Source organism: Cervus elaphus, chromosome 8 (genome assembly GCF_910594005.1).
Source record: "Cervus elaphus chromosome 8, mCerEla1.1, whole genome shotgun sequence".
NCBI classification, from domain to species: Eukaryota; Metazoa; Chordata; class Mammalia; order Artiodactyla; family Cervidae; genus Cervus; species Cervus elaphus.
Window position 1 is genome coordinate 14,612,236 of NC_057822.1, and position 27,332 is coordinate 14,639,567.

General features: G+C 40.8%; 2 protein-coding genes across 4 annotated transcripts in view; one reads left to right on the top strand and one right to left on the bottom strand.

Moving 5' to 3' along the window:
- The first annotated feature begins 145 nt into the window (after nt 1–145).
- On the top strand, nt 146–16,071 carry RBBP4 (RB binding protein 4, chromatin remodeling factor). 2 transcript variants are annotated; one of them, XM_043909619.1, is made up of 12 exons: nt 146–303; nt 860–1,007; nt 3,985–4,130; nt 10,788–10,961; nt 11,306–11,421; nt 11,541–11,701; nt 11,808–11,934; nt 12,083–12,160; nt 12,732–12,808; nt 12,903–12,960; nt 13,051–13,161; nt 15,100–16,071. In XM_043909619.1, exons 1-12 carry the CDS (start codon nt 288–290, stop codon nt 15,163–15,165), a joined length of 1,278 nt encoding a protein of 425 aa, XP_043765554.1. In that variant the 5' UTR covers nt 146–287; the 3' UTR covers nt 15,166–16,071. The 2 variants fall into 2 exon arrangements, with proteins under 2 accessions (XP_043765554.1, XP_043765555.1); XM_043909620.1 differs by having other exon boundaries at nt 166–303; nt 863–1,007.
- Nucleotides 15,865–27,332, bottom strand: part of SYNC (syncoilin, intermediate filament protein) — a 17,034-nt gene continuing 5,566 nt past the window's right edge. The window contains exons 2-5 of one of the 2 annotated variants that reach the window (XM_043909617.1): nt 25,512–26,685; nt 18,954–19,078; nt 18,691–18,767; nt 15,865–17,383 (exon numbers count right to left, since the gene is read on the bottom strand). In XM_043909617.1, the coding sequence (XP_043765552.1) occupies nt 17,373–17,383; nt 18,691–18,767; nt 18,954–19,078; nt 25,512–26,685 (1,387 nt within the window). In that variant the 3' untranslated portion in view covers nt 15,865–17,372. The remainder of the gene's footprint in view (nt 17,384–18,690; nt 18,768–18,953; nt 19,079–25,511; nt 26,686–27,332) is intronic. The other variant, XM_043909618.1, reaches the window with a different exon arrangement.

The window sequence follows — 27,332 nt, forward strand, 5'->3', positions numbered from 1 at the left end:
GAAGGAAGTCGGCTCGGGGCCGTGTGGGGGCAGGGGCGGAGCGCGCGCCTCGGCCCCGCGGCTAGAGACTCTACGCGTCTGGATAGGTTGCGAACGCGACTTCCCCGCCCACCTCGCCGCTCGGCGCACTCCGATTGGCCGGTGTTGGCGCGAAGGTGCACGAGTCATCCCTCACGCAGGGGCAGCAGGAAACAATAGAGGCCGCGCGCGCAGAGCGAGCGCCCGCAGGCTCCCCGCCCCTCCCGCAACGCTCAACCCCGGGATCCCCGCCGGCTTGCCTACCCGCCATGGCCGACAAGGAAGGTGAGGGTTCCGGGGCGGCCCCAGGAGAGTGGGGGGTGCCGGGTTGCGTAGCGGCCTCGAAACGGCCTAACAGTGAGGGCAGGCCAGACTCAGCTGAGTGCCGTCCCCGCCATCGCAGGCGTGAGGAGAATCGCCCCGCGGGGCGGGTTAACGGCGCACCAGCTCCTCCGGAGCAGAGGCCCGGCTCAGCGGCTTGAAGCAGGCATTTGGGTCCCCGGCTGGTGTTTGGTCCTTCTCCGCACGCCCTGTCGGTCTGCTCGCCTCTCTCCGGGTCCTCCTTTCAGTGCTTGCTATCCGCAGGGGCTGGTGCTCCGGCCTCCCCGCCGGTTCTGTGCTCCTCCCGACGCCGTCGCCCGAGCGGCTAACGGCATTTGGCCGCGATGAGCCCAGCAGTTAAAGCCCCGTCAGGCTGGAGAGCGGCGTTGGTGCCTGTGCCTCGGGGAGATTTAGACAGATCTCCATTTCAGAATCGGGATTTAAAAGTGCCGGTGGCTTTGGAAGTGTTTACTCGGTTTCCATTTGTGGTCACTAACTTAATTTGTTTTTTATTTTTTAGCAGCCTTTGATGACGCAGTAGAAGAACGTGTGATCAACGAAGAATACAAAATATGGAAAAAGAACACCCCTTTTCTTTACGATTTGGTGATGACCCATGCTCTGGAGTGGCCTAGCCTAACTGCACAGTGGCTTCCAGATGTAACCAGGTGATAAGAATCGTTGAATGTTATTTTGTTGTGTTCTCAGTGTAGATTTCTCACATTGATTATCCCTGTTTTCCTTTCTCCAGTCACCCGGAGCGGACACGTGATCAGAACCTATTGGGGACATTTTTTTTTCTAGGCCAAAAAAGACAAAATGTGGAAACTACTTTGCAATTTACCTGATAAGGAAAAACATGTTGATGTCTTCTTTTTCTGATAACTGAATTGAATAGGCGTATTATAACTGTAGTTGATCAAACAGTAATGTAAAATTTGTCAGCTTTCAAAAAGTGATTATGATGAATGCAGTTCTTTCAACAAAAAAATTTTGAATCTCACAGTCATTTGTACTATCTGGTTAATGCAAAGAGGAATGTGACATGATAACCTGCCACTCAGAACAACCTTTAAAAATTACATGTGTACTGAGTAAGTACATTTCTTCAAAATTCAGGACTTTAGAAGTCAGGATATTTGTGAATTGTGGTTATTTGACTATGTTTCTGCTCAAAAAATAATTGACAATTTATGCAAATATTGTTAATAGCAATATGAGCCTGCTAATCTCCCATTGGCATTTAAAAAGGGGGGGAAATCTGTCCTAAGTATTTTTTTTAATTAATTTCTTTTTAGTTAGATAATAATTGCTTCACAGTATTATATTAGTCTCCACCGTACATCAGATGAAGTAGCAATAAGTATACTTATGTCCCCTCCCTTTTGAACCTCCCTCCTTGTCCTAAGTATGTGAATTAGGAGTTCCCACATTCAGTTGATTATCAGAATTACTTGAGTTCAGGGTAAGAGGAGTGGTTTGTGTTTAGGAGTTGTAGTAGTTCAGACCACTTAGGAACTTGTGGCAAGATACTTAAAAATAGTTTAAGTAGTAATTCTAGATTTACTATAGTCAGGTGCTAAATTACATTGGACCAAAGGATCCCAAATATTGGCCACCCCGTCCTTACTAAATCATTCTGCAAAAGCTTTCCATGTAGTGTGATTAGCTAGGTTTGGAAAACAGTAAGACTGAATAACCCAAGGCTGAAATCTGTGCTTTCCTTTTAGTAGCTTCTGCTTCACAGATGTAGATGTGTGTAGATGTAGATCCTGCCTTTCTGCAGGAGTAGAAGTTGGTCCAAATACCCTTCCTTTATTTTGGTATTGTACTTGTATAACAGTGTTATTTTCTTAGGATGGGATTACTTATAACAACTCTCCCTAATGTCTGTTTAATGTGTTTGTGTGTTTATTTATATTCTGTTTCTTAGAAAGAAAGAATGATATGGTTGTAGTTTTGTAATATTCTTCTTCACTCCCGCACTTCCTTTAGTTGTTTAACTTTGTAAATACAAGTATCCCCAGCTTTATGTTGGCAGCCGTCTTATATTTCCTTCTCTTTTTCCACATAGGGTATCTGAAACTGCAGAGGAATTTCTGTTGGTTATCTCTAAACCCAGCTTCTGAGCTCTACCTGAATTTCCAACTGCCTATTATTGTTGGTGTCTTTTCTGGAGTATCTTATTAGCTTCCCCAACATGATGTATTCCAAACTAAGTGTATTTTTTCTATGGAGATATCAACCTGGCTTTCTTCTGTTGTTCCTATTTCTCCTTATCACAGTTGACTTTGGTTTGACATTTCTTAGGTCTCTCCCCTCCCCCTAGCCCTTTCTTGACTTGACAGTCTGTTTATAAGCCCTGATGAATTCTTGTGTAGCATCTTTCCCATCTAGACTGGGGTTCTCAAACTTTTAACAGGCATCATAATCAGCTGAAGGAATCAGAAAACTTTTTTTTTTTTACACTGGCCATGCCAAGAAGCTTGCAGAATCTTAGTTTACCAACCAGGAATTGAGGAAGCATTGAGTCCTAACCACTGGACTGCCAGGAAATTACCTGTAGAACAGATTGTTAAGCACCACAAATCATCCCCCCTGAATTTCTCATTGAATATGTCTATAATGGATTTGAGAATTTGCATGTGGGAGTTCCCAGATAATGTTGATGCTTTTGTTCCCCATACCACACTTGAAGAACCTCTGCTTTATGCTTTACATTGAATTAATCCTTCTGACAGAACTCAAATTATGGTACATCCCTTATAAATTTTCCATGGTTCTTTGTTCCTTTCAGTAGAGAGTTCAGAATACCTTAAGCAAACATTCAGTACCCTAGAGTCTGATTTCAATCTGCTTTTTGACCTTCTCTCCCACTGTTTTCCCACATTCAAAGTCAGATTTAGACTTCAGTCCTAGTTCTGTTACATAGTTGGTTAATCTTAGGCCACCCCATGGGCTATGGCCTGCCAGACTCCTCTGTCCATGGAATTCTCCAGGCAAGAATACTGGACTGGGTAGCCGTTGCCTTCTCCAGTTGATCTTCCTGATTCAGTGATTGAACCCAGGTCTCCTGCATTGCAAGCAGATTCTTAACTGTCTGAGCCACCAAGGAAGTCAATTTTCCAAAACCATCTTTAAATTAGAATATTACTTCATAGTGTTGTAACCTGCATCTTTGCTTACCTCCCTTGGAATACTGTCTTTCAAAGCTCTTGTCCCCCTCTTCTGGGTTTTATCTCATTTTGAGACATTAGCTTACTTGATGTCAGTTCCTTTCCATTTTAATGAAGTTAACCTAATGAAGTAACCAGAAGTATTCATATACCCAACAATTGGTTTTTTTCTCTCCATCTCCTTGTAAAGGATGAATAATTAATTTTTATTTTATTCCGTCAGACTCTTTCCTCAAAGGTAATTGTAAATATTTGGCCAAGTTAAGAAATAATTACGAAATTAAGTGGTATGTGGTACCTGCCCTCAGCTCTATGGAAGATATGTTAAAAGTAAGGAAATACGGCTCTTAATGACTTCTTTCTCTCAAATCCTGTTTGTAATAGTGCCTTGTGTATACGTGTATGTCACTGACTTTGTGGTCTCTCTTAGTTTACTAAATTGAACATTGACCATATGTCACTATTACAGACCAGAAGGGAAAGATTTCAGTATTCATCGACTTGTCCTGGGAACACACACGTCAGATGAACAAAACCACCTTGTGATAGCCAGCGTGCAGCTCCCTAACGATGATGCTCAGTTTGATGCCTCACACTACGACAGTGAAAAAGGAGGTAGGAGTCTCAATTAAAGGTGAAGGAAGGAATGATATTTATTTTGGTTGTATTTTCGTATCTCTGAATTATAAAAAAGTGTGTACAGTTTGATAACGTAGCCTCTCAAGTTAGGAACAAGATATTAAGCTTTGGAAAGCCTGATTTTTGGTGTAGATATTAGATGTCAGAAGACATGTAACATGTACTTGGTTCTGTACTTTTTCTATAAACTTTCTTCAACTAAATTTGGTGGTAGGGGAATTTCAAGAAGCTAAAATCCACCATATATTATTGCCGTGCGTGCTTGCATTCTCAACATAGAAGATACTGCCCCTGGGGAACTGAAAATTGATTCTCAGAGCGGGGTAAGTGTGAAAACAGTCTTATTCTTTGAACTGTTTCAAGCACAGATATACATAGCATGCATAAACAAACACACAGGTTATCTGTGGTGGTAGAATTTCATCGAGGTGTCAAAATATCTTACAGGGCAGTAATTGGGGGGGGGGGGATGATTGAAAAGCACTGGCTTAAATTACCCTTTCCAGGTTTAACTGGTAGAAAAGACTTAACTATGGCATTTGCTGTATAGTATATAAAAATTAAATAAGTGTTTAATTATATCCTATTTTTAGGTGATAACCTTAGGGCTTAACTATTCATGAATTATTTTTTTCCCTTTCAGAAGAGATAGAAATGAGTGGGTTTCCTTTATTGTTGTCCTTGAACTCAAAATTATTACCAAAGGTAGAAGATAGACTTTCAGTATTGAGATTTGTGGCCCCCCAAAATGAATGTGTAATGTTTTCTTATTTTAGATTTCTCCTGATTGATTGAATCCATTCCTTTATCTAAGTTTTTTTGAGTTCCAGTTATTTGCCAAGATTGTAATGTGTAGTTATTCTTTTGATCATTCCATATTTAGCTTAGCAGAATGCAAAATAAGTTCTTAGGATAAGGGCCAGCAAACATGATTTTGCATCATTGACCTCTGTGTGTGAACTATAGGATATGGTAACTGCAGAGATAGTCTCTGGGTAGGCATTAGTAGTGATGGAGGGGTCTACGCTTAAACTGCAAGGGGCATAGGTTCAATCCCTGATTGGGGAACTAAGATCTCACATGCTGCACAGCCAAAAATAGCGATTATTTGTTGTTGGAAAGAAAAGAATCAGAAGACTAGGGCCTGGGACCCTGTTGTGCTGCTCACTAGCTGTGTAGTTTAAGGATAAATCATTTAGCCTCCCTGAGCTTTTTTTTTTTTTATTAAGCCAAACTATCTTTAGGATTTTTAGTTACTTAGACATAAAGCAAATATTCTGATTGGTAATGCAATAAATCATCTTTAAAAATTGAAGCAGGGCTTTCCCTAGTGGTCCAGTGGTTGGGACTCCATACTTTCACTGTGGAGTGGGGGAGGGGGCTTGTTCCATTCCAGGTCTGGGAGATAAGATCTCACAAGCCCAGGTAGTGCAGACCCAAAAAAAAAAAGCAACTATAATGTGAACCTCTCACCACATAAATCTGTCCTTTATGGATCACTGTTAAATTGTTAGTTTTCTGAATGATTTATCCCAATTGGAACACTCACTCAACAAATACGTTAAGTACTTCGGCTAGGCAGTTTTTCTTTGTACTGGGAATATAGCATAAAATATACTTCCTGGCCTCATGTATCCCAGCCATCTTTTCTGTTAGCATATGGGAATGTACCTCCTTTTGATGGCTGTATACTATGCTGTAGTTAACCATCCCTCAATTAACATTTAAGTGGTTTCCAATCCTTTGGCTTCAAAAATAGTTCTTGTGCAGATATCTTGCACAGTTTTGCTGTAGAACAGTTATCTAAATGGAGTGTTGATCAGTTGGCAAGAACATTTTCAAGTATGTTGTTACTGCTAAGTTGCCCTCCAAAAAAGACTCAATTTCACCAGTAGCAAATGTATTGATGTCTGTTTCTGCATGCCTTTACCAACATTGAATGCTATGCTCTCGTTTTATTTTGTTGTTGGAGGGGTGTTGTTTTTTCTTTCTTGGTTTTGGTTTTTATTGTGATTTGGTTTTTTAATGGCTGCTCCACAGGGCTTTCAGAATCTTAGTTCCCCCACCAGGAATCACACCAGCACCCTTGACAGTGGAAGTACAGAGTCCTTACCACCAGATACCCAGGAATTTCCTACCTTGCTTTTTAAGTTATTTGTGATGTTGGACTTATTTTAAAATATTTATCTTTTGTCTGTCTCTTAAGCTGCCTATTTATGTATTTTCCTTATTTTTTTCTTTTGAGTTAACTATATATGTAATGTTAGTTATCACTAACTAACAGGTTATAGAAATTTTTTTCCCTCTTTATTTTATAATCTTGAATCCTATTTATTTAAATTTATTTATGACTGTGCTGGATCCTTGCTGCTGGGCGGGTTTTTCTCTAGTTATGGCAAGGAAGGCTTCCTTGCGGTACACTGGCTTCTCTAATCGCAGTGGTTTCTCTTGTTGTGGAGCACAGGCTCTGGGGTGTATGGGCTTCGGTGGCTGTGGCTCCTGGGCTGTAGAGCACAGGCTCAATAGTTCTGGCACATGGGCCTAGTTGCTTTGCAGCATGTGGGATCTTCTCAGATCAAGGCTGGAACCCATGTCTCCTGCATTGGCAGGCGGATTCTTGACCACTGAACCACAGCTATTTAGTTGTGTTCTTTACCACTGAGTCTCCTGTTTACTTTAGAAGCTGTGAATTTTTAATTATCCACCTTTCCTCTGGGGTCCTTCAGATTTTGTCATTATTTGAAAGGCCTTTATCACTCCAAAGTTTTAAACTAGTTATCTGTTTTCTGGTACTTCTCTGTTTTGACCATTAAAATTAAAAATAGTTGATTTACAATGTTATTTCAGATGTTCAACATAATGATTCATTGGGTGTTTTGTTTTTACCCATATTTCATTAAGGCTACCACAACATTGGGTATAATTCCTTATGTTGTTGTTTAATCGATAAGTCTGTCCTATTTGCATGCCCATGGACTGCAGCACACCAGGCTTCCCTGTCCTTCACTATCTCCCGGAGTTTGCTCAAACTCATGTCCATTGAGTCAGTGATGCTCTCTAACCATCTCATCCTTTGCAGCCCCCTTCTCCATTTGCCTTCAGTCCTTCCCAGCATCTTCATATCTGAAGTTGTTGATATTTCTCCCTCAATCTTGACTCCAGCTTGTGATTCATCTAGCCAGGCATTTCACATGATGAACTCTGCATATAAGTTAAATAAGAAGGGTGACCATATACAGCCTTGACGTACGTACTTCTTCCCCAATTTGGAATCAGTCCGTTGTTCCATGTCTGGTTCTAACTGTTGGCTGCTTGACCTGCATACAGGTTTCTCAGACAGGGCAGGTGGTCTGGTATTCCCATCTCTTTAAGAATTTTCCACAGTTTGTTGTGCCACACAGTCAGAGGCTTTAGTGTAGTCAGTGAAGCAGAGAATTAGATGTTTTTCTGAAATTCTCTTGCTTTATCTCTGGTTCCTCTGCCTTTTCTAAACCTAGCTTGTGCATCTGGAAGTTGTAAATTTTTGTAGATTGTCTATTTTGTTTTTTTGAGTGGCATCAAACCAATTTGCTTTTCTGATGATACCTTTATCCCCCAAATACTTAACTCTAGAGAAACTATAAAATAAAAGAATATACATGATATATTTGTATGACTGCATAGATCCCCCTATTTAATCCTCACAAGAAAACCAGGTAACTTCCCCTAAGGTTACATAGCATATCAGCTCCCATTCCTTCCTTTTCTCTTCCTTTTCCCTCTCCTTCCTTCAAATCACTCAGATGGCTGGACAGGCTTGGTGCTTAAAGGGGAGCAGGTGCTCTCTCCATATGGTCTCAACAATGGTGGAAGTAGATACATACTAATGTCTCTTAAAGCTTAAGTGGTTGTTACGTAGATCAATTCCTAGTCCCTCCTTGCTCTCAGATGAAGTGTCCTGGACTCTGAGATCGAACTATTAAAATTGATTACCATCTGCTTAACCCCATTTGATTTGAGGTAGTTGGTGACAGATAGCTTCAAAAGATGATTGAACTTTCAACATGAAAGAAAATAAAATTGGCTTAGGCTTGTTTTGACTTAAAAAAGAATTTGTGTATTTGTATTACATTCAGCCCAGCTATGGTCACATTTGAAGCCCTGGAAATAGATTAGGTTGGAAATTTTACTTCAGACTGTGTTACCAAGATCTTTAAATATCAACGAGTTTATTTTTAGCAACTTATTGGGGAATTGGTTTTGGGGGGGTGTTTGTTTTTAAATTATCTTTAGTCTTCTACTTCAGTTATATGTAATAAACTTGTATTAAGTCATGATGAAATAATTGGAATATTTGACTCAAGATGTTGCAACTTATTCTTAGTTTCAATATGTTTATGGACTACAAAAAATGGCGAAGTGGTAGAAATTAGAATGCTGGTTATCTAGTTTGTCCAGCAGTATTAGTTGGGAGGGATACAGAAGTGCCTTGTGGGAGGATGAGAGGGCTAGAGATGTCCCATGTTTTTATCTGGGTGGTAACTCCCCTGGTGTATGCATATGTAAAAATTCATCAGGCTACACAGTTGAAGCATATTGTTATATCTCAGTCTTTTTAAATAGTATTTTCCAAACAAAATAGGAATGTAATTAGACCTTGGTAATCATTCAGTTTATTGTACATTGATACCTCAGTCTTTCTTCCCTACATCAGATTTGGTGTTTTTGCTCTCACCTTGAATTTGGGCAGTCCCTGATTATCTGTTAAATAGATGAATCCTCATCTTCATAAATCTCAGTTGTGAATCCTCTAAGCTGATTTTTTTTTTAAACATGTACACACTGATATAGTTACTCATTTATTTATTTATTTTTGACTGCGCTGGTTCTTTATTGCTGCGTGCGGGCTTTGTCACTTGGAGAGAGCGGAGGCTGCTTTCTCGTTTCAGAGCACAGGCCCTAGGCGCATGGGCTTCAGTAGTTGCGCCACAGGGGCTCATTAGTTATAGCTTGCAGGCCCTAGAGCATGCAGACTTCAGTAGTTGTGGCATACAGGCTTAGTTGCTCTGTGGCGTGTGGAATCTTCCTGGACCAGGGACTGAATCCAACTTCCCTGCATTGGCAAGCGGATTCTTATCCACTGTGCCACCAAGAAAGGTCCTAAGCTGAGTTCTTACTATTGTACTTCAACTGCAGGTAGCAGGGGAGAGGGTGCCTCTGATTAGTAGTATGTTGTTGTTGTTTAGTTGTTAAGTCTTACCTTGACTCTTTTGCAAGCCCATGGACTGTAGCCCACCAGTATCCTCCATGTATGGGATTTCCCTGGCAAGAAATACTGGAGTGGGTTGCCATTTTCTTCTTTGGGGGATCTTCCCTACCCAGGGATCAAACCTATGTCTCCTGCACTGGCAGGCAGATTCTTTACCACTGAGGCACCAGGAAAGCCCTAGTAGTATGTAGCTGATAAACTGTGTGCTTATCTTCTTGTCTTTGGACTGAAAGTTCTTTGAGATCACATATCCTAATCATGCCTTCTTTTTGCAATGTGGGTATTTGTGGTCTAGAATTCCAGAGGGATTTTTATTTAATGTTTTTCTTTCCCCCCTCTTTAAGAATCTGTTTTGAACTGTTTTTAGGCTTTTAGCTTGTTTGAACCACTGCTTTTCAATGTATAAAGTTATTTTGAGGTTGAATGTTATCTGCTAATCATATTACCCAACTTACCAAACCTGTGTCTCCTGCATTGGCAGGTGGATTCTTTATACCATTGAGCCACCAGGGAAACCCTTGCCAAGGTTTATATAATGACAAATTATATTCTTAAACATTTTATAATGGTACTTGGGAGAATTCTGTAAGTGCATACAGTAGTCAAATGTGAATAAAATATGTTTTTGTCTAGTCCTTGCCTACCTGGTTTATTTCAGCCAAGGACTCTGGTTGGCAAGTGTGAGTGGGGGGTCAGGAAAATTGAACCAGCAGTTGTGGCTCTGTTTTTCCTCACTGATAAGAGGAAAGATGTCAGTATTTCAAAAAGGTTACCCCAAACTGGAGATTCAAATAGTCAAGAGGAGGGACTCTTTAGTACCTAGCACACTGTGTATGTACTTGATATTCATTAAAATAGTAACTTAAGATTTTATTTATTAAAAAAAAAAAAAGAAAAAAAGACTTTATTTATTGAGCATAGTTTGTTTTTTTCTTTTTGATTAAGTGAGGCTTAAAAGCCACTTAGTGAGAGTCTTTCAAGTGGAGTCAATAGTGTTTCTTACTTTTAGATAGCGATACAATACTTATTAGGTATATAATTACCAAAATCATTTTAGGCATAGCTGAAAGAGTATCATAGCCGAAAGGGATCAGAAAAATGGGGATTCGTTTTAGGTTCTGCTGTAGTCATGTCACCGTGAGCAAATTAACGTAGGTCCTCTTTTTCCCATGTGAAATATTTGGAGATAATTCTTCCCTACTCTGTAGAGTTATGGTAAGAAATCAATGAAATAAGGAGTGTGCTCTATATATTGCTAATAAATATTGATACTGCTTCTAGTATTATACCAGTTCATTTATTAAAAGCCTTGCCTCTGTGAAACTTTGAGTGACATAGAGTACTTCTTGCTTTGTCCTCATTTGCAATTAACATCTTATTTACAGAATTTGGAGGTTTTGGCTCGGTTAGTGGAAAAATTGAAATAGAAATCAAGATCAACCATGAAGGAGAAGTAAACAGGGCACGCTATATGCCCCAGAATCCTTGCATCATTGCAACAAAGACTCCATCCAGTGATGTTCTTGTTTTTGACTATACAAAACATCCTTCTAAACCAGGTATCTTCTCTCTCCTATTCAAATACAAATGATATATCACTACAGGAATACATTGCTTCTCTTAGTTTTAATTGCTAACTTATTCTTCGTGTATCTTAACATCCTGTGAATTATGTTGATATGTGGGTACTACCTCTTCATCCTTCTTCCCTACATCTGGAAAAAGAAATTGTTTTTTTATATAGAACAGAATGTGCCGCTTTTAAATATTATCTGTTTGGTCATAGTCTGTATTTCTCATAAAAAATAAGAGCTTTAGACCTCTTGATAAAAAATTTCATTATGCTAAGTAGGTCCAGTGAGGCAGTGGACTGGATAGTCTTGATGTGTCTGTTACTTTGTAGACCCTTCTGGAGAGTGCAACCCAGACTTGCGTCTCCGTGGACATCAGAAGGAAGGCTACGGGCTTTCTTGGAACCCAAATCTCAGTGGGCACTTACTGAGTGCTTCAGATGACCACGTGCGTATCCTTCCCAGTGTGAAGCACATCTGGGCTAGTTGTATCAGTGTTTTTCCTCTGGGGTATATGAGGAAGTGAGACTCTTTCTTTTATATAATAGTTCATTTTTCTCATTTAAGACCATCTGCCTGTGGGACATAAGTGCTGTTCCAAAGGAAGGGAAAGTTGTGGATGCGAAGACCATCTTCACAGGGCACACGGCAGTAGTAGAGGATGTCTCCTGGCATCTGCTCCATGAGTCCCTCTTTGGGTCGGTTGCTGATGATCAGAAACTCATGATGTGAGTTGAATCCATCTTTTTCTCAATATATTATCTAAGTTGTATAATATTTGACTATCCATTTCAAGCTTTTTTTTCCCCCTGTTTTTTTTTTCTTTCACTGAAGCTGGGATACTCGTTCAAACAATACTTCCAAACCAAGCCACTCAGTTGATGCTCACACTGCTGAAGTGAACTGCCTTTCTTTCAATCCTTACAGTGAGTTCATTCTTGCCACAGGATCAGCTGACAAGGTTAGTGTGATTTACTTTTACAAAAAGACTTAGGGTGGATTTCTCTGGCTTCTTTTGAATGCACGGAGATCTTTTAGTTGTGGATTTTCTTTTTCTCATTAAAAAAAATTTTTATTGATTACTCTTGCTTTCCTTTTTTGTACATAAGACTGTTGCTCTGTGGGATCTGAGAAATCTGAAACTTAAGTTGCATTCCTTTGAATCACATAAGGATGAAATATTCCAGGTAAGAGAAACTAATGCTCCTAGTGTTTTTAATCAACCTTATGCCTGACGTGTGTCTCTTCCCTTATTTCCATTCCTTTGTAACTTGCCGTATCTATTATAATTTCACAGTTCAGTCCTAAAGTACTGACTCCCAAGTTTTCTGCCTAATCAGTTTAATTAAGCTCCTTTCTTAATATGCAGAACCCTCTGACTCAGTTCAAGAAATATTTGTTACATTATGTTCAAAACTGAATGCACAGGCACTGTGTGTAATATTGAAAGTACTTGGGTAAATTGTGTGGGTGAGCTGTACTTTAGTTCTTAGGTCAGTGTTGGATAACGTTTGGCATTTATTTGTTTGTTTTGGCTGCGTCAGCTCGCCATTGCAGGCATCTTCTGTTGCATTGCACAGGCTTCTCTAGTTGTGGCTTGTGGGTTTTTGTTGCCCTGCGGTATGTGGGATCTTAGTTCTTGATCAGGGATCAAACATTTGTCCCCTACATTGTAGGGTGGATTTTTAACCAATGGACCACCAGGGAACTCCCCTCTCCTTAGTTTTCTAATTGATAGATTTTTTTCTTAACGTATAGGTTCAGTGGTCACCTCACAATGAGACTATTTTGGCTTCCAGTGGTACTGATCGTAGACTGAATGTCTGGGATTTAAGGTATGTCTTGTTAAATTACTCTTTGTGAAGTTCTTTTTTTATACTTTCCAGAATTACTCAAGGTATATTTAACTTAAAAACTTTTTTGTGCTAGTAAAATTGGAGAGGAACAATCCCCAGAAGATGCAGAAGATGGGCCACCAGAGTTGTTGGTATGTTACAGATACTGAGCACAACTGAAATAGTTCATGATTTATTGTCCTCTTATCTGCTTTTCATCTCTGTTTTCCTCCCTCTTTAAGTTTATTCATGGTGGTCACACTGCCAAGATATCTGATTTCTCCTGGAATCCCAATGAACCTTGGGTGATTTGTTCTGTATCAGAAGACAATATCATGCAAGTGTGGCAAATGGTAAGTGTTTCGATAGATGAAACCTAGTATTACTGTGTTTATATATACGTCAGTGCAGCTGGCAGCTCTGTTCCGTTTACTCCCACCATGTGACTTCACCTGTACATTATTAAGTGGCTGCTCTTATCTGGTTGTCCCAGTGTCAACATCAAAGAGAACCATTTCTCCATGAAACTTGCCTAGATTTCAAAAACATTCCCTGCCTTTTTATGCCCCAGTTGAAGGTGATCACCCTGCTTTGAATTTTCAGAGCACTTGGGATTTAATAAAAATAATTATAATGTCTGATAATGTTGCAATCCAAGAAATGATTGCCTTCTGGGCATGGATGGTGGTGATATTTGCACACACAATGTGAATGGACTTAATGCCACTGAACTGTGCAGTTAAAAAATGGTTACGATGATAGACTGTGTTATGTGTCTTTTACTACAGTTTAAAAAACAATAGCATGACTTTTAAATGACAGTGGCTGAATAAATGAAAATTATTCTAAAGAAATATTTAAATTGTCTCAGAGTAGATCTAGAACCAGGAAGAAGCAAATGCCAGAGGTGAGATTTTGGTTCAGCATGAGGAAAAACATTTTGATATTCAGAGCTTTCCTATTAATGCTGTTAATCAAAAAAAAGTAAGATGGGAATATTTGTGTCCTATGAGATTAATATATGTTCTGCATCCATACTTTGGAATATTTATGTATCAAAAAGAAGTATACTAGTTTTGTAAGCTATTCATGATACACTGATAAGCTGGAAAAAAGCAGATTGTAGAACAGCATGATAGAATTTCCTCGTATTAAAATTTGGGTTTCTAGTCTTATGTTTAATTGTATGTAACTATTTGATAGTAGGCTATTTACCAAAATGTGGTTGGTATGTTTAGGGAATGCTTGTACTCTTGAGATTTCCTGCGTAGCAGGAGTCTCTATTGCTATTTATAAGTAGCCCCTTGTGCCCAAACTGGGGCAGAGCGGGGCGGCAAGGTTGTGAGAAAATTTACAGCCAAGTGGGACAAAGTGCTTGGGTAGCCTGAGCTATCAGAGCTTGACACTGGCCTCTGAAGTCTTGTGGGCGTGAGCCCTTGGTCACAGATCTGCCTTCAGGTGGTCAGCATCAGGATTGAACTGTTAGACACCCCATTGGTGTCAGGGGAAAAGATACCACACAACTGTTGTCAGACTGCTCACACAATTGTATACATTCTTTGTCCCTGTAGTCAAGTTATAAGCTACGACTATCCCATCCTCTGCAGCATCTGTCCTAGTGGTTCGTGCATAGTAGATACTAAGAAAAGCCATGTAGTACATGTAGAGTTAACTTTATGCAAGAACAGTTTCTCTTTTAAAAATATTTATAAATTGAGATTTGATTTTGAAACATGGTTTTTTTGCGGCCTGGGGATTCTTTTCTTCCTCCATGTACAATTCAGCGAATTTTAGTGTAGTCACAGAATTGTGCAACCATCACTACAGTTAGTTACCCCAGAAACCACCCCCATACCCAGTAGTCATCCCTCCTGTTTGCCTCTAGTCCACCCAGTACTAGGCAGCCATCACCCTACTTTTATTTATCCATTCATCAGTTGATGGACATTTATGTTGTTTTTACTTATGATTAATGTCTGATTAAAAGATTCAAGGTTAAAGATTCAAGGTTGATTATCAAGACAAACAGTAACCATACTTCAGTTTTTGGGGAATATCTTAATGGGGAAGTGGTTGGCGTATGGCCAACTGCCTGTTTTTATTAGCCCACAACTATACTCATCCATTTGCAGGTGTCTGTCTGCTTTTAGCAAACCACGGCAGAGTTGAATAGTTAAAACAGACTATATACCCCACAGACTGTCTTCCTGGCCTCATCTATTTTCAGCCTTAACTTCAAGAAGTAACCTTCATGTTTACTCAGTGTTTACTTTTCTCTTTGTTTTTGGCAGGCAGAGAACATTTATAATGATGAAGACCCTGAAGGAAGTGTGGATCCAGAAGGACAAGGATCTTAGATCATGTCTGCACTTGTGATTTTTAGACTCCCCTTTTCTTCCTCTCAACTCTGAGATTGATTTAACACTGGTTTTGAGACACAGACTTTGTTTGGTTATCCCTCTATAATAAGTTCTATCAACAATGTTATTAGTCCAAACAGAAGGTGTTTTCTAAATATTAACTCGGGGCTTCTTGATTCAGCAAAGCCACAGACTTATATTTAAATTTTCTTTAGAAATTTTCTAGTAACAGAGGTCTAAAAGTAGCCACAAAAGGGGGAATATTGTGTGTGGTTATTTTTCTTCTTATGCTATATCCCCAAGTTTTTCAGACTCATTTAAGTAAAGGCTAGAGTGAGTAAGAAATAGAGCCAAGTGAGGTAGGTGTCTGAGCCATGAAGTATAAATACTACAAGATGTTGTTTTTATTCAGGAAATAGGGGAGATTCAAGTCATACAAATTCCTACACGCCAAACTTTCCAGGATACACATTTCCTTACATAGACCAGTCTCCTCTCAGTTTATTCAGTTAAGTCAAAACAATGTGTTCCTTCTTCCCCATATATTTTTGCTTGTTAGTGTATTTCTTGAGCTGTTTTCATATTATTTCTTTCCTTTCTGTGAAATGGTTTTTAAAAAACACTTGGGACCACCAAGTTGTAAAGATGTATGTTTTACCTGACAGTTACACCAGGTAGACTGTCAGTTAAGTTGAGAAGAGTGAATCAATAGCTTGTATTTGTTTTTAAAATTAAATTAATCCTGGATAAGAGTTGCTTTTTTTTTTTTTTTAAGGAGTTAGTCCTTGACCACTAGTTTGATACCATCTCTATTTTGGGTGACCTGTTTCACCAGCAGGCCTGTTACTCTCCTTGACTAACTGTGTAAGTGCTTATAATGGAATAAATTGCTTTTCTACATAACCCCAAGCTGATGGGTTTTATTTAGTGTACAACATTCGTCAAACACCAGTCTCTGGCTTTGAGAAGAGTTGTTCAGATGACAGTTATTTTCTGTGGTCTTTGACTACCAAGAGCAGAATTAAATATAGTAGACCCAGAGGTATAGAAAAGAGCTTTACCCCTTCCCCAGGGAAGCAAAAGACTAAAACCCTGCATCAGGTGTACAGATGAGGCTTTGGTAAAAATAACATCCTTTGAAATCTTATCTCTAGAGAACCACATGAACTTTCAAGAATGTTAGAGGCAGTGTGGCAGAGAGAATTTAAGGCAGAATTTAAATTTTGAAAAGGTGTTTGACCTTTTCTCATAGAGGTTGAATCTCCTCAGTGTATTTCACTGGGGCCTGTACTTAAAGATTAAAAAAGTAGGCTCTTGAAAGCCAAGTACCGTAACCAGATAAAATGCTTGGTTCTTTGCCAAACACCCAGTCTAACTGAATAGATCACTCTCACCCAAAATCATTTTCATAAGGTAAGATATTTTGGGAAAGCTGGATTGGTTTTTTTTTGTTTGTTTTTAAGTGAGTAGTTCTTCTAGAGTATAGTGAAAATACCTTGACACAAGAGTAAACCTACATGAATCAGCATAGATTTAAAAACTTTGTAAAGGAATTCAGTTAAAGTATAACACAGCACAAAAGGATCCAGATTGTAAACCATATACGGTTTACCCTTGAACAACATGGGTTTGAAGTGCACAGGTCCACTTAACACAGATATTCTTCAATAGTAAATAACAGAATCCATAGAGGTGAAGGAATCTTTGATACAGAGGGCCAACTAAGTTATGTGCAGATTAAGCCCCACATTGTTCAAGAGTCAACTGTAATGAAAATAGGGTGCCTTTTTTACTTCACCTGTGTTCCCGAAAAACTTTCTGGTTTGGGTCAACACAAGGCAAGCTACGTTTTTCACAATACTAGAGTGTGTCCACACATTCATCCTTTACTCCGTGTGCCTGTGGAAGGTTGCTGATGGCTGACAGGAGACTCATTTTTCTGTTCCTCAGTGCACTGAGATCAGTACCAATAACGTATGAAATAGAATACAGCTAAGAGTGGACTGACAGTATTCTGCCTCCAGCCAGCCCTAGAATCTTTTTAAACAGGTCAGCCAGTATTTGTAACTTTCCCAGAGAGAACTGCTTGCCAAATCCATGACACACCCTTCTCTGTTTAGAAAAAAGTATGTCCAGAGGGTACTTAGTGATCCTTTGCTAAGAAGTTTTTTTTGTTTCTTGGTTACAGATTCGGCAGTATGTTTCTAAACAGCCCCTGTAAAGTTGAGAGAAAAAAAGGATAAGTTTAAACTTTACAACTTAAAATAATACAGTATATAATAAAGTTTTTGTGGATTTTTTTTTTGGCTGCGCTGTGTGGCTTGCAGGATCTCAGTTCCCTGACCAAGGATTGACCAGGCCCTGGAGCATTGAGTCCTAACCACTGGACCACCATGGGAATTCCCAGTATAAAGTTTTTAACAATGAATTTCTGAAGCTTAGTGCAGATATGTTAGAGCTTACTAGAGTGATTTCCATCTAATCAGGGATGACTTTGGTAGGGGCTCACTAAAAATTTCATCTGCCCACATTAACTTTACACAGGTATTACAAGATCCGAAATTCTGTAGTTTTGATTCTTTGGATTAATCATTGCCTTCTCCCAGTTGTACTTTTCATCTGATCCACACAAAGGTGTTTAGCAGCTCGTTTTCTTCACTTACAGGGTTCTAGTAATCTCAAACAATAAGCATGGTCTGTTAGCCTGGATAAAACACGGTAGAAGAAAATTCTAGTATGGGAGTTCCCTGGTGGTCTAGTTGTTAAGATTCGGTGCTTTTGCTGCCGTGGCTGGGATTCAATCCTTAGTCGGGAACTCTTGGAAACTGCAGAGGAGCAAAAAAAAAAAACAGTAATTTAGGAAAAGCATCAGTTACAATAGTTAAGAATTTGTATCCAAGATGTAGGATTAACTAGGAAATTAGTAAAAACTTATGGACTTAATCTAGTACCCAATTTCATCTTTTTTAATCTTTAGTGTCTTTATCCAAGAGAATCTAGGACTTTATAAAGAATATGAGGACATATTGGAATGTAAAGAATCACTGGATAGGTATGTTGCTTGTTTCACAAACTAAGCAATAATCATGTCCTTTGGTCTATAAACAACACCCTCTTCAGCTTTTTAAATGACTTGTTAACAGGTTACTTTAGCCTTCTTGGCCTTCTTAGTCATAGTCTGAATTAGATGTCCTAACTGCCCTCTCTGCTATTCTAAGGAAACTGTTTATGAATAGCAGATGGGGTCAGGTAGGGTGAGGAAAGTAAGAATGCATAGAGCCTAGATGTTTTATCCGGTTCCGGATTTCCTGGTGACAATCAGCGGGTTCTAAGTCCTACTAGAAACTGAAACATTGCAAAGGAAGCCTGAATACTTGAACCAGGCAACTTGGAGGTGTGTGTCCTCCTGTTAGTCCTAAATGATGTAATTTGTTAATAGACACAATTTTTTTTTTTGAAGCATTAGTCTTGTTAGGAAAGCGACAACAAGGCAGACACCAGTCTTGTAACCACAAGTATCACCTTGAGACTGTGTCTCGATTCCACCTGCCTCAGAAGTGGGAGCATTAGCCTGTTCTAGGCTCTTAGGTAGCATAGCCCTTCAAAAAAAAAAAAAAAACCATTTTCCTTCTGTTCATGGATGAGCACAATTTGACAGTTTCCCCCAATTTTTTTTTTTTTCCTGCTTTTCACTGTCAAGAGAAATTTCTCATGAGCAGCATCTGCCCTCCCCACCATCCCCTCAGCCAGTGTTGGTTGAGATTTGGGGAGCAGCAAAAACTGACTTGTAAGTTGCGAGCTCTTCAGCAAGGCTGACTCTTAGCTGCTCCATCTCTTTGTTCTTCTGTTGCTGGAGTTGCACCCCGCTTCTTAGCTGCCTCTGTCGTTCTTCCATTTCTTCCAGCTGTTCCTGCATGAGGGCCAAGCACATCTCTAATGAGCCAAACAATAAAAACCTGACGTCCATTATTATAAAGCATTTCTTTACACACTAATTTCCATAGCAGTGTTGAGATTGAGAAAATGAGATTCAGAGAACGTGTTTTGATGTTTTTGAAAATGGTGACCCAAAAGCAGTCTTGCCTGAAGTACTGGGGAGGATTTTGACCACCTAATTGGTGAACTAAGAATTTTTATAGACCTTTAATGTGAAGTTTGTTTTCATTAAGATAATCAGTTTTTATAGTACCCTACAACTGTAAGCAGGTATCTTTGAATAACTGTATTTGAAGCTCCTTGAAGTCAGACATAGCTTTACTTAGTACTTACCACAACATGACATGCAGGTAGATGCTATATTAATGAGGGTATCATAGTTGTTAATTTCCTGTATCCTTTGCTTATTATATCAGGGCAGTTTGTTCTGAAGTGCTAATTTGGAAAATGAAGGTGCTATACCCTGGAGGCCCTTGGGTCTCAGATAACTTTCCCATTATGCCAAAACCAGGCGGGATCATTCTACAAATTTTCTCTGCAGATTAATGTCTGCGGAATGACGTCAAGGAAGATGTCAGCAAGTCAGTCTGTGGCTTGGCTGCTAGCTGGCGTGGATCCTCAGAAAGCATGGGGGAGTTGGGAAGGAAAGGGAGTGCTGAAATTGGAAGGCGTATTTTTAAGGGGCAGTGACTTCATTTCAGATTTTGAAGAATAGTAAACTTGGAATCCAGTTCGGGCACATACTCTTGATGGTGGTCGCTCAGTTGTGTCCAACTGTTTGCAACCCCATGGGCTCTGTAGCGCACCAGGCTGCTCTGTCCATGAGACTTGCCGGGCAAGAATACTGGAGTGGGTTGCCACTTCCTTCTCCAAGGGATCTTCCCCACCCAGGGATTGAACCTGCGTCTCCTGCATTGCAGGGGGTTTCTTTACCAACTGAGCCAACAGGGAAGCATGTTCTAAATAGAATGATCTAAATAATTTGTTCTCTGAGTCATCCTTGGTATACCCGAGGCATGTCAGTCTGCAGTGTTTGATACTGTTAGCTGAATCTCCGCTTTCATCATACATTGTTCAAAGGTCTTTTTTTTAGTGCCTAGTCAGGTGGCACAGTAGTAAAGAATCCACCTGCCTATGCAGAAGACTCAGAAACTCGGGTTTGATCCCTGGGTTGGGAAGATCTGGAGTAGGAAATAGCAACTCACTCCAGTATTCTTGCTTGGGAAATCCCATGGACAGAGGAGCTTGGCTATAGTCCATGGGGTCACTAAGAGTCAAACATGACAGCTCCATCCAACACAACCATACTTTGGCACCATGCAGAGATGGGGCCTTACCATCTAAGCATGTTATCTAAAAGTATTTGCATACCTCTGTGCCCCGGTTTCCCAAGCCTTGCTATCTAGTAAACCTGTCATTTACTGGATATACAAAAGAACATGCTTGTAAAGACAATCTGTACTGTCACTGATAAGCTCTTGACAGGGAGACGCTGTCACAGAATGAAGCATTACTACAGTGACAGAAATGAAGGACAATCTCCATTCTTAATTCTATGTAGCATCATTGGGTTAATTTTAAAAACTGCTCTATCAGGACTTCCCTGGTGGTCTAGTGGTTAAGACTATGCTTCTACTGCAGAGGGGCATGAGTTTAATCCCTGGTCAGGAAACTAAGGTCCCACATGGCCAAAAAAAAAAAACCCACATTTTATCATTCAGTCTTTCATAGGCTTTCTTTAGTCTGGCATTCAGACTCCGGCTATTTTGACCCTCACTTCTAACTAGGACCTCCATTACTCCTCTAGTCTAGACTGTCCAGTATGGAAGTCACTAGCTACACGTGGCTTTTGTTTTGTTTTGTTCTTATGGCCATGCTGCCTGGCATGTGGATCTTTAACTCCCAATCAGACTGTAGGTGCTTAGATCTTAGTATGTCTGGCACCCTCCATATAATGCTTATTGGTGTGAAGCATGCAGATAGTAAGCATATTCCATCTTTTGGCACTGGAAGTCTTCCAACTTCAAGGTAAAAACTTGATCATTCTCAGCAAACTCACCCCACCCCCTGCAACCAGTCACCAAATTCTGCCCATTTTACCTCACATCTCTCTCCTCTCCCACTAAGTGGTCTTTCCAGGCTCTTTCAATTTGCCCTCCACACTGCCACTTAGAGTGCACCATTAGAAGTGCTTTACAGATACTATTAACAAGCTCATTCCTTGCAGCAGACCCATTAATCCCATTTCACATGTGAAGGAGCCGAACCACAGGCTAGTAATTTGTCCAAGGTTTCCCAGTTAGTGGTAGAGCCAGGATTTGCCGTTAACTTAGAGCTTATACTCTAACAGTTGCTTTATTGCCTTTTTTTTTTTTAATTTTTTTAAATTTTTTTTAAATTTTTTATTAGTTGGAGGGCTTTATTGCCTTCACATAAATAGATATAAAAGTAGAGATAGATAATATAGATGCATGGGTGCTAAGTTGCTTCAGTAGCGTGCGACCCTGTGGATTGTAGCCTGCCAGGTTCCTCTGTCCATGGGATTCTCCAGGCAAGAATACTGGAGTGGGTTGCCACGCCCTCCTCCAGGGGATTTTCCTGACCCAGGGATTGAATCCACGTCTTTTAACATCTACATTGCTAGGCAAATTCTTTACCACTAGCTCCACCTGGGAAGTCCAGATACACAGATAGGCGGACTCTTAAATGGTCTTCAAACTTTTCCATGAAACCCCAGGAGGAGGCTGGAGTGTACATGTCACTTTAGTTAGTAGCTCTACTTTTACCTGGTTTTTTTTTTTTTATGTTTACATGTTGCCATTCCATATAACATTGTTTTGGGGAAAGAGTCTGTGGCTTTGAAGAAAACCTTTTTAGGAAAACCACTGACCTAAAGAATACATAAAGCCCTTTACAATCTGGTCCCATGCTACTTCTCCAGCCTCATCCACTCCTCAGATTTGTTATGGTCCAGCCACACTTCCCATAACATGTCTGTGTTTTCATGCTTTATGAGCTGTTCCCTTGGCCTAGAATGGTCTTTGTCCCTTGTCGACACAATGAATTCATTCTTTAAGACTCAGCTCAAACACCTTGTAGTGTGAACTTGAACTAGATTTCCCAGGGTTACATCCCACCTCCATCCCTTCCTAGCTGTGTAACCCTGGACAAATGACTTCTCTGACTCACCTGTTTACTTGTTTCTCAAATGGTGACCAATAGTTATACCTATCTCAGAGGTAAGAATTAAATGAATTATTACATGTAAAGAACTTCGATTATACACTAGCTATTTTTAATCCTCGTAGGAAATTTCCCCCTTATTTCCCCAAGGGTAATTATACCTGCTTCATCAGTACAATGCTTTATTCCTACAACTATTACATTGTCTATGACATTGAAGCATGTTAATTATTTCATTGATTTTAAAACTCACACTTTACATACTTAGATCAGGAGGTCTTAGATTTTAGGAAGTTTTATCTCATATCCTTCCTGTACTATAAACTTTTTTATCAATTTTTTCTTTTTGGTTCTTTTTCTGTTTTTTTTTTTTAATTTCTTTTTGTTTATTTATTATTATTTTTTAATTGAACTATAAACTTTTTGAGGACCGTGACTGCCACCCCTACCCTTTACCACGAGTTTGCATCTCTTGCCAGCACATAGCTCATTGCCTGGCACAAAAAAAAAAAAATTGGCTAAATATTTGTTGAATGAATGGGTGATAGTGATGAAAGCAAATTTAAAGTCACCAGTGTGAGGTGTACCCTTGAAAAGTAATCAGATGCCATACATGGCCTTTGGCAAACAGCTTAGGAAGAAATCATTTCAGAAAGAAGAATTATCTCTTTCAGACCTTTTTTCCTACTTTAATTGTGGTATAGAAATAGACTTTCATCAGGGTTGTTTCTCATAGAGTGATCTTTGGAAAGCTGCACAGATAATCAAATCTGAAACAAATCCAGTATAGTGATGCAAATCACTGGGGAAACAGTTCTAGAATTCTAACACTATATAAGGAAATTCTAATCCCAAGGATTCTCTACTTAGTGCATCACCATGTGAGTTAGCCTTGTCTGAAATCTAAGCATCCTCTGACTTCTCACCTCTCTGCCCCGCTCATTCTGTAGTCAAAATTATTCTATGTTCATTCTTGCTTCCCTTCCTTTTATTTTGCTACCATTGTTTCCTCTTACCTGTAGTAGTTCCTAATCAGTCTCCCTTGCCTCTCATCTCTAGCCCATTTTACACACTGCCACCAATAATGTTTCTTAAAGGAGAGTGAGGGGGACTTCCTGCTGGTCAAGTAGTTAAGAATCTGCCTGCCCTGGTCCAGGAAGATTCCACATGCTCAGAGCAACTGTCCCCATGGCCACAACTCCTGACCCCTGCTCCAGAGCCCAAGAGCCGTAACTACTGAAGCCCTTGGGCCTAGAGCCTGCGCTCCCAAATGAGAAGCCACCACAAGGATCTCGTGCACCGCAATTTAGAGTCGCCCCTGCTCACTACAACTAGAGAAAGCCTACATGCAGCACCGAAGACCCAGTGTAGCCAAAAATAAATACATTTTTTAACTAAAAAAATAAAAGAGCGAGGATCATGTTAATTCCTCGATTAAACATCTTTAAGGGGCCAGCTGACCACTGAATAAAGTCCAAACTCCCTAGGCTGGATTTTAAAGTCTAATAGGATCTGCCCTGACCTACCTTCACAGTTCAACTCACCTCTCAGTTTTTCACTTTTTGCCTGCAGCCAAGTTACTAATTATATTTTTTATATCTATTGGATTAAATAATATGTTAAAATTACCTTCACCTATTTCTCTTTTATGTGGCTATTAGAAAATTTAAAATGATATTTGAGGCTTGCTTTATATTTATGTTGGACAGCACTGGTCTAGATCTTGCCTATACTTCAGTACTTAAATAACACTGTCTTCTGTTACAGGTTCTCTGATTTAATCCATGGCTAAAAATAATCTCATTATCCCATAGCACTCTTATCTGTACCTCTCTTAAATCACATGTTACTTTCTACCCTGGGTTACAGTTATTAAAGTAACATCTGATTGAGTATCAGCTGTTAAGAATAGTATTTGTTTATGCAAAAATAATTAGCACCCTTTCACTAGATTATGACCCAGTAAAAAAAACAGTGCAGTGGAGGTGGGGGTCATTGTTGGGTGAGTAAATACGTATAGTTTGAAGGCATTCAATACTATGACCCCCAAACCCTATTGTTTTAATAATAAAAGCTATAGAAAGCTTGACAAAATCTTCAGTGAAGTGAATGCAGCCATTTTCAACAGAGGACATCTTCCTTATGGATAAGTCGAAATCTCTGGGATTTTTAAGTTCATCCAAAAAAATGTGTGTTTCAAAAGACAAAAATACTGCTGTGAAAAGCACCACAGTGTGGTCTTATGGCGCCCAGCAGCAAGGAAGTCAGACTTAACTGACGCATACTCTGAGCCTGGTGGCAGAGATAAGTAAAACATACTCCCTACCTTCTGAAAGCTCGGTCTGTGGGGGAGAGAGAACTGTTTATGCACGTAGTGTTTAGATCCCATTTTGTTCTAAAAGGGATTAGGACTGGCTCACAATCAGAAATAGCTTGAATACGATTGAAATGGTGACAAATGCACAAAAAAGGAAAAGGAGGGATAGAGGTTTATAGATTTCATCCCAGCTTTTTAAGACTGGAAAACTTCAAAACAGAGATCAGATAGGTGGGACTTGAGAGTGAATACCGGGGAGGGGAAAGAATGAATTCTATCTGGCCTCATTCCCTTCTGCTCTATCTAAACCCAAGGGCGATTCACTTAGAATCGGAAAATGGTGCTGTGGAAAGAGCACTTAAATATTTGGGGTTGGTCAGACTAGAGCTCAAATTACTCCGACTCACTGAGCCTCAGTTTCCTCATCTAGGAAAAATGGTAATAGTTGACTTGGAGGATTAAAGAAGATCATAGGTGTAAAAGTGTCATGGAAACTAAGAGTGCAGGTAACTGTCAGCCCTAGCAGGCCTGAATGAATGAAATGGAAAATGGCTTAAAGAAGCAAGTGACTGGCCCATGGGACAAATTGCTCTTCCCACATATGCTAGCCTGGTGGCCCAGACGGTAAAGCGTCTGCCTGCAATGCGGGAGACCGGGTTCTGTCCCTGGGTCGGGAACATCTCCTGGAGAAGGAAATGGCAACCCACTCCAGTACTCTTGCCTGGAAAATTCCATGGACAGAGGAATCTTGTAGGCTACAGTCCATGGGAGTCCCAAAGAGTTGGACACGACTAAGCGACTTCACTTCACAAAAGCTAGCATCCTTCAGCCCACAGACATTTGGCCCAGTCCCCTTTTCCTCCCTAAACTAAAAGACTGGCCTTCCTCCCATGCCCAGTGGGCCTACCCGGTACTGCTGCACCTCCTCGTCCCGTTTTTGCCTCACAAGGGTGATCTGGTCCTCCAGGTTCCTGTTTTGCAGGTGGAGCTGCTGGGCTTGTGTCTGCAGTGGTCTCAGGGCCTCCTTCATCTCCTGGATCTCGGCCTGGGTTTTCTGCAGAGCTTTGGCCGCAGCTTCTTTCCTCTCTAGGAGCCGCAGCAGCTGAGGCTCGTACTCCTCTTCCAGGCCCTGGCGGCTCTCTGCCATGAGGCTCTCGAACCGGGCAGAGAGCCGCCGGCTCTCCTGGAGAAAATGCCCATCCCTCTGACTGGGAGGTGCTTCGAGCTGTTGCCGTAACTGCTCCTCCTGCTTCTGATAGGCCTCCCGGAGCTGGATTAGCTCCTCTGAGAGCTGGGCCGCCCGGGTGGTCAGCGCTTCCCGGAAATCGGCAAACTGGGCCACGTCCTGCCGGCGGCACTCCAGCTGGTACTGGTAGGCCACGCACTCCTTGGTCACCTTGAACAACTTCTGCTTGACCAGTCGGATCTCCTCCCTCAGCCCATCCCTCTCGAGCTCTGCCTGGGCATGCAGTTTGTAGGCGGCCAGGATATCCCGGTGGACCTGCTGCACCTCCTGCAGGGCGGGCTCCCGGAGCAACACAAGCTCATGGATGAGCTGATCCCTTTCCTCTTCCAGCTGGGCCACGGCTTCAATGCACTGCTGGAAACGCCCCTCCAGCAATTCCAGGTCCTCTATGCTCAGGCTCCCCTCTGTGCTGGGACTCGGCCCGGCTCGGAGGCTCTCCTTGGGGTTAGACTTCTCCTCGCTCAGGACCGTGTCTCCCCCGTAAACGATCTGCTCTGGGCTTGCCGTCTTCACGGGCTCTTCCACATTTAACACCCCCTCCGGCTTCACCGGCTCTTCCACATATAAAGCCTCCTCCAGCCTCACTGGCTCCTCCAGGTACAGGGCCTCATCCGGCGTCCTGGTTTCCTCAATGTGCAGCGTCTCCTCCTGCGGTTCAGTTTCTTCCACGTACAGAGCCTCATCAAGGTCACCTGTGTCCCCCAGGTAGAGAATGTCCTCTAAGTTCAAGGTCCCCTCCAAAGACAGAGTAACTTCTGGGTTCCAGGTCCCCAGCTCATACAGGGATGCAGAATTCTCCTCTTGAAGAGGAGACATGACCTCTGGTCTTGTTTCCCTGCAAGAGAAACGACAAGGTGAGAGGGCAGTCACAGTCCTGGGAGGGTTTGTGACCAGCCACCAGGACACACAAGCCTAGCTTGTAGCAAATTCTCACATCTTGGAGGGCAGCTGTCTGCCCCCTCCCTCCATCAGTCCACCACAACACAGCCCATTGCTCAGATCTGACACCATCTCCACAAGATAAGTGTGGAGTCTCTGCTTACAAATCATCAAAGGACAGGAAACCACACCTGAGCCACTCTGTGTTGCATTACCAGAAGAAAATTCTAGTGTTGAGGTAAAATCTTCCCCACAATTTTCACCTGGACTTGATTCTTCTTTCTAGAATCAGACACTAATTTCTTTCCCATGTCAGTTCTTTGAACACTTAAAGAGAGCTGATTTAGTCCTACTGTATAGCATAAGGAATTATATTCAATATCTTGTGATAAACTATAATGGAAAAGAATATGAAAAAGTATATATATATAAGTATATATATATAACTGAATCACTTGGCTGTGCAGTAGAAATTAACACAACAATGCAAATCAACTACTCTTCAATAAAATAAATATTTAAAAAATAAAGAGGGACTACAACCACTGGTGGTCCAGTGGTTAAGAATCCATCTGCCAATGCAGGGGATGCGGGTTCAATCCC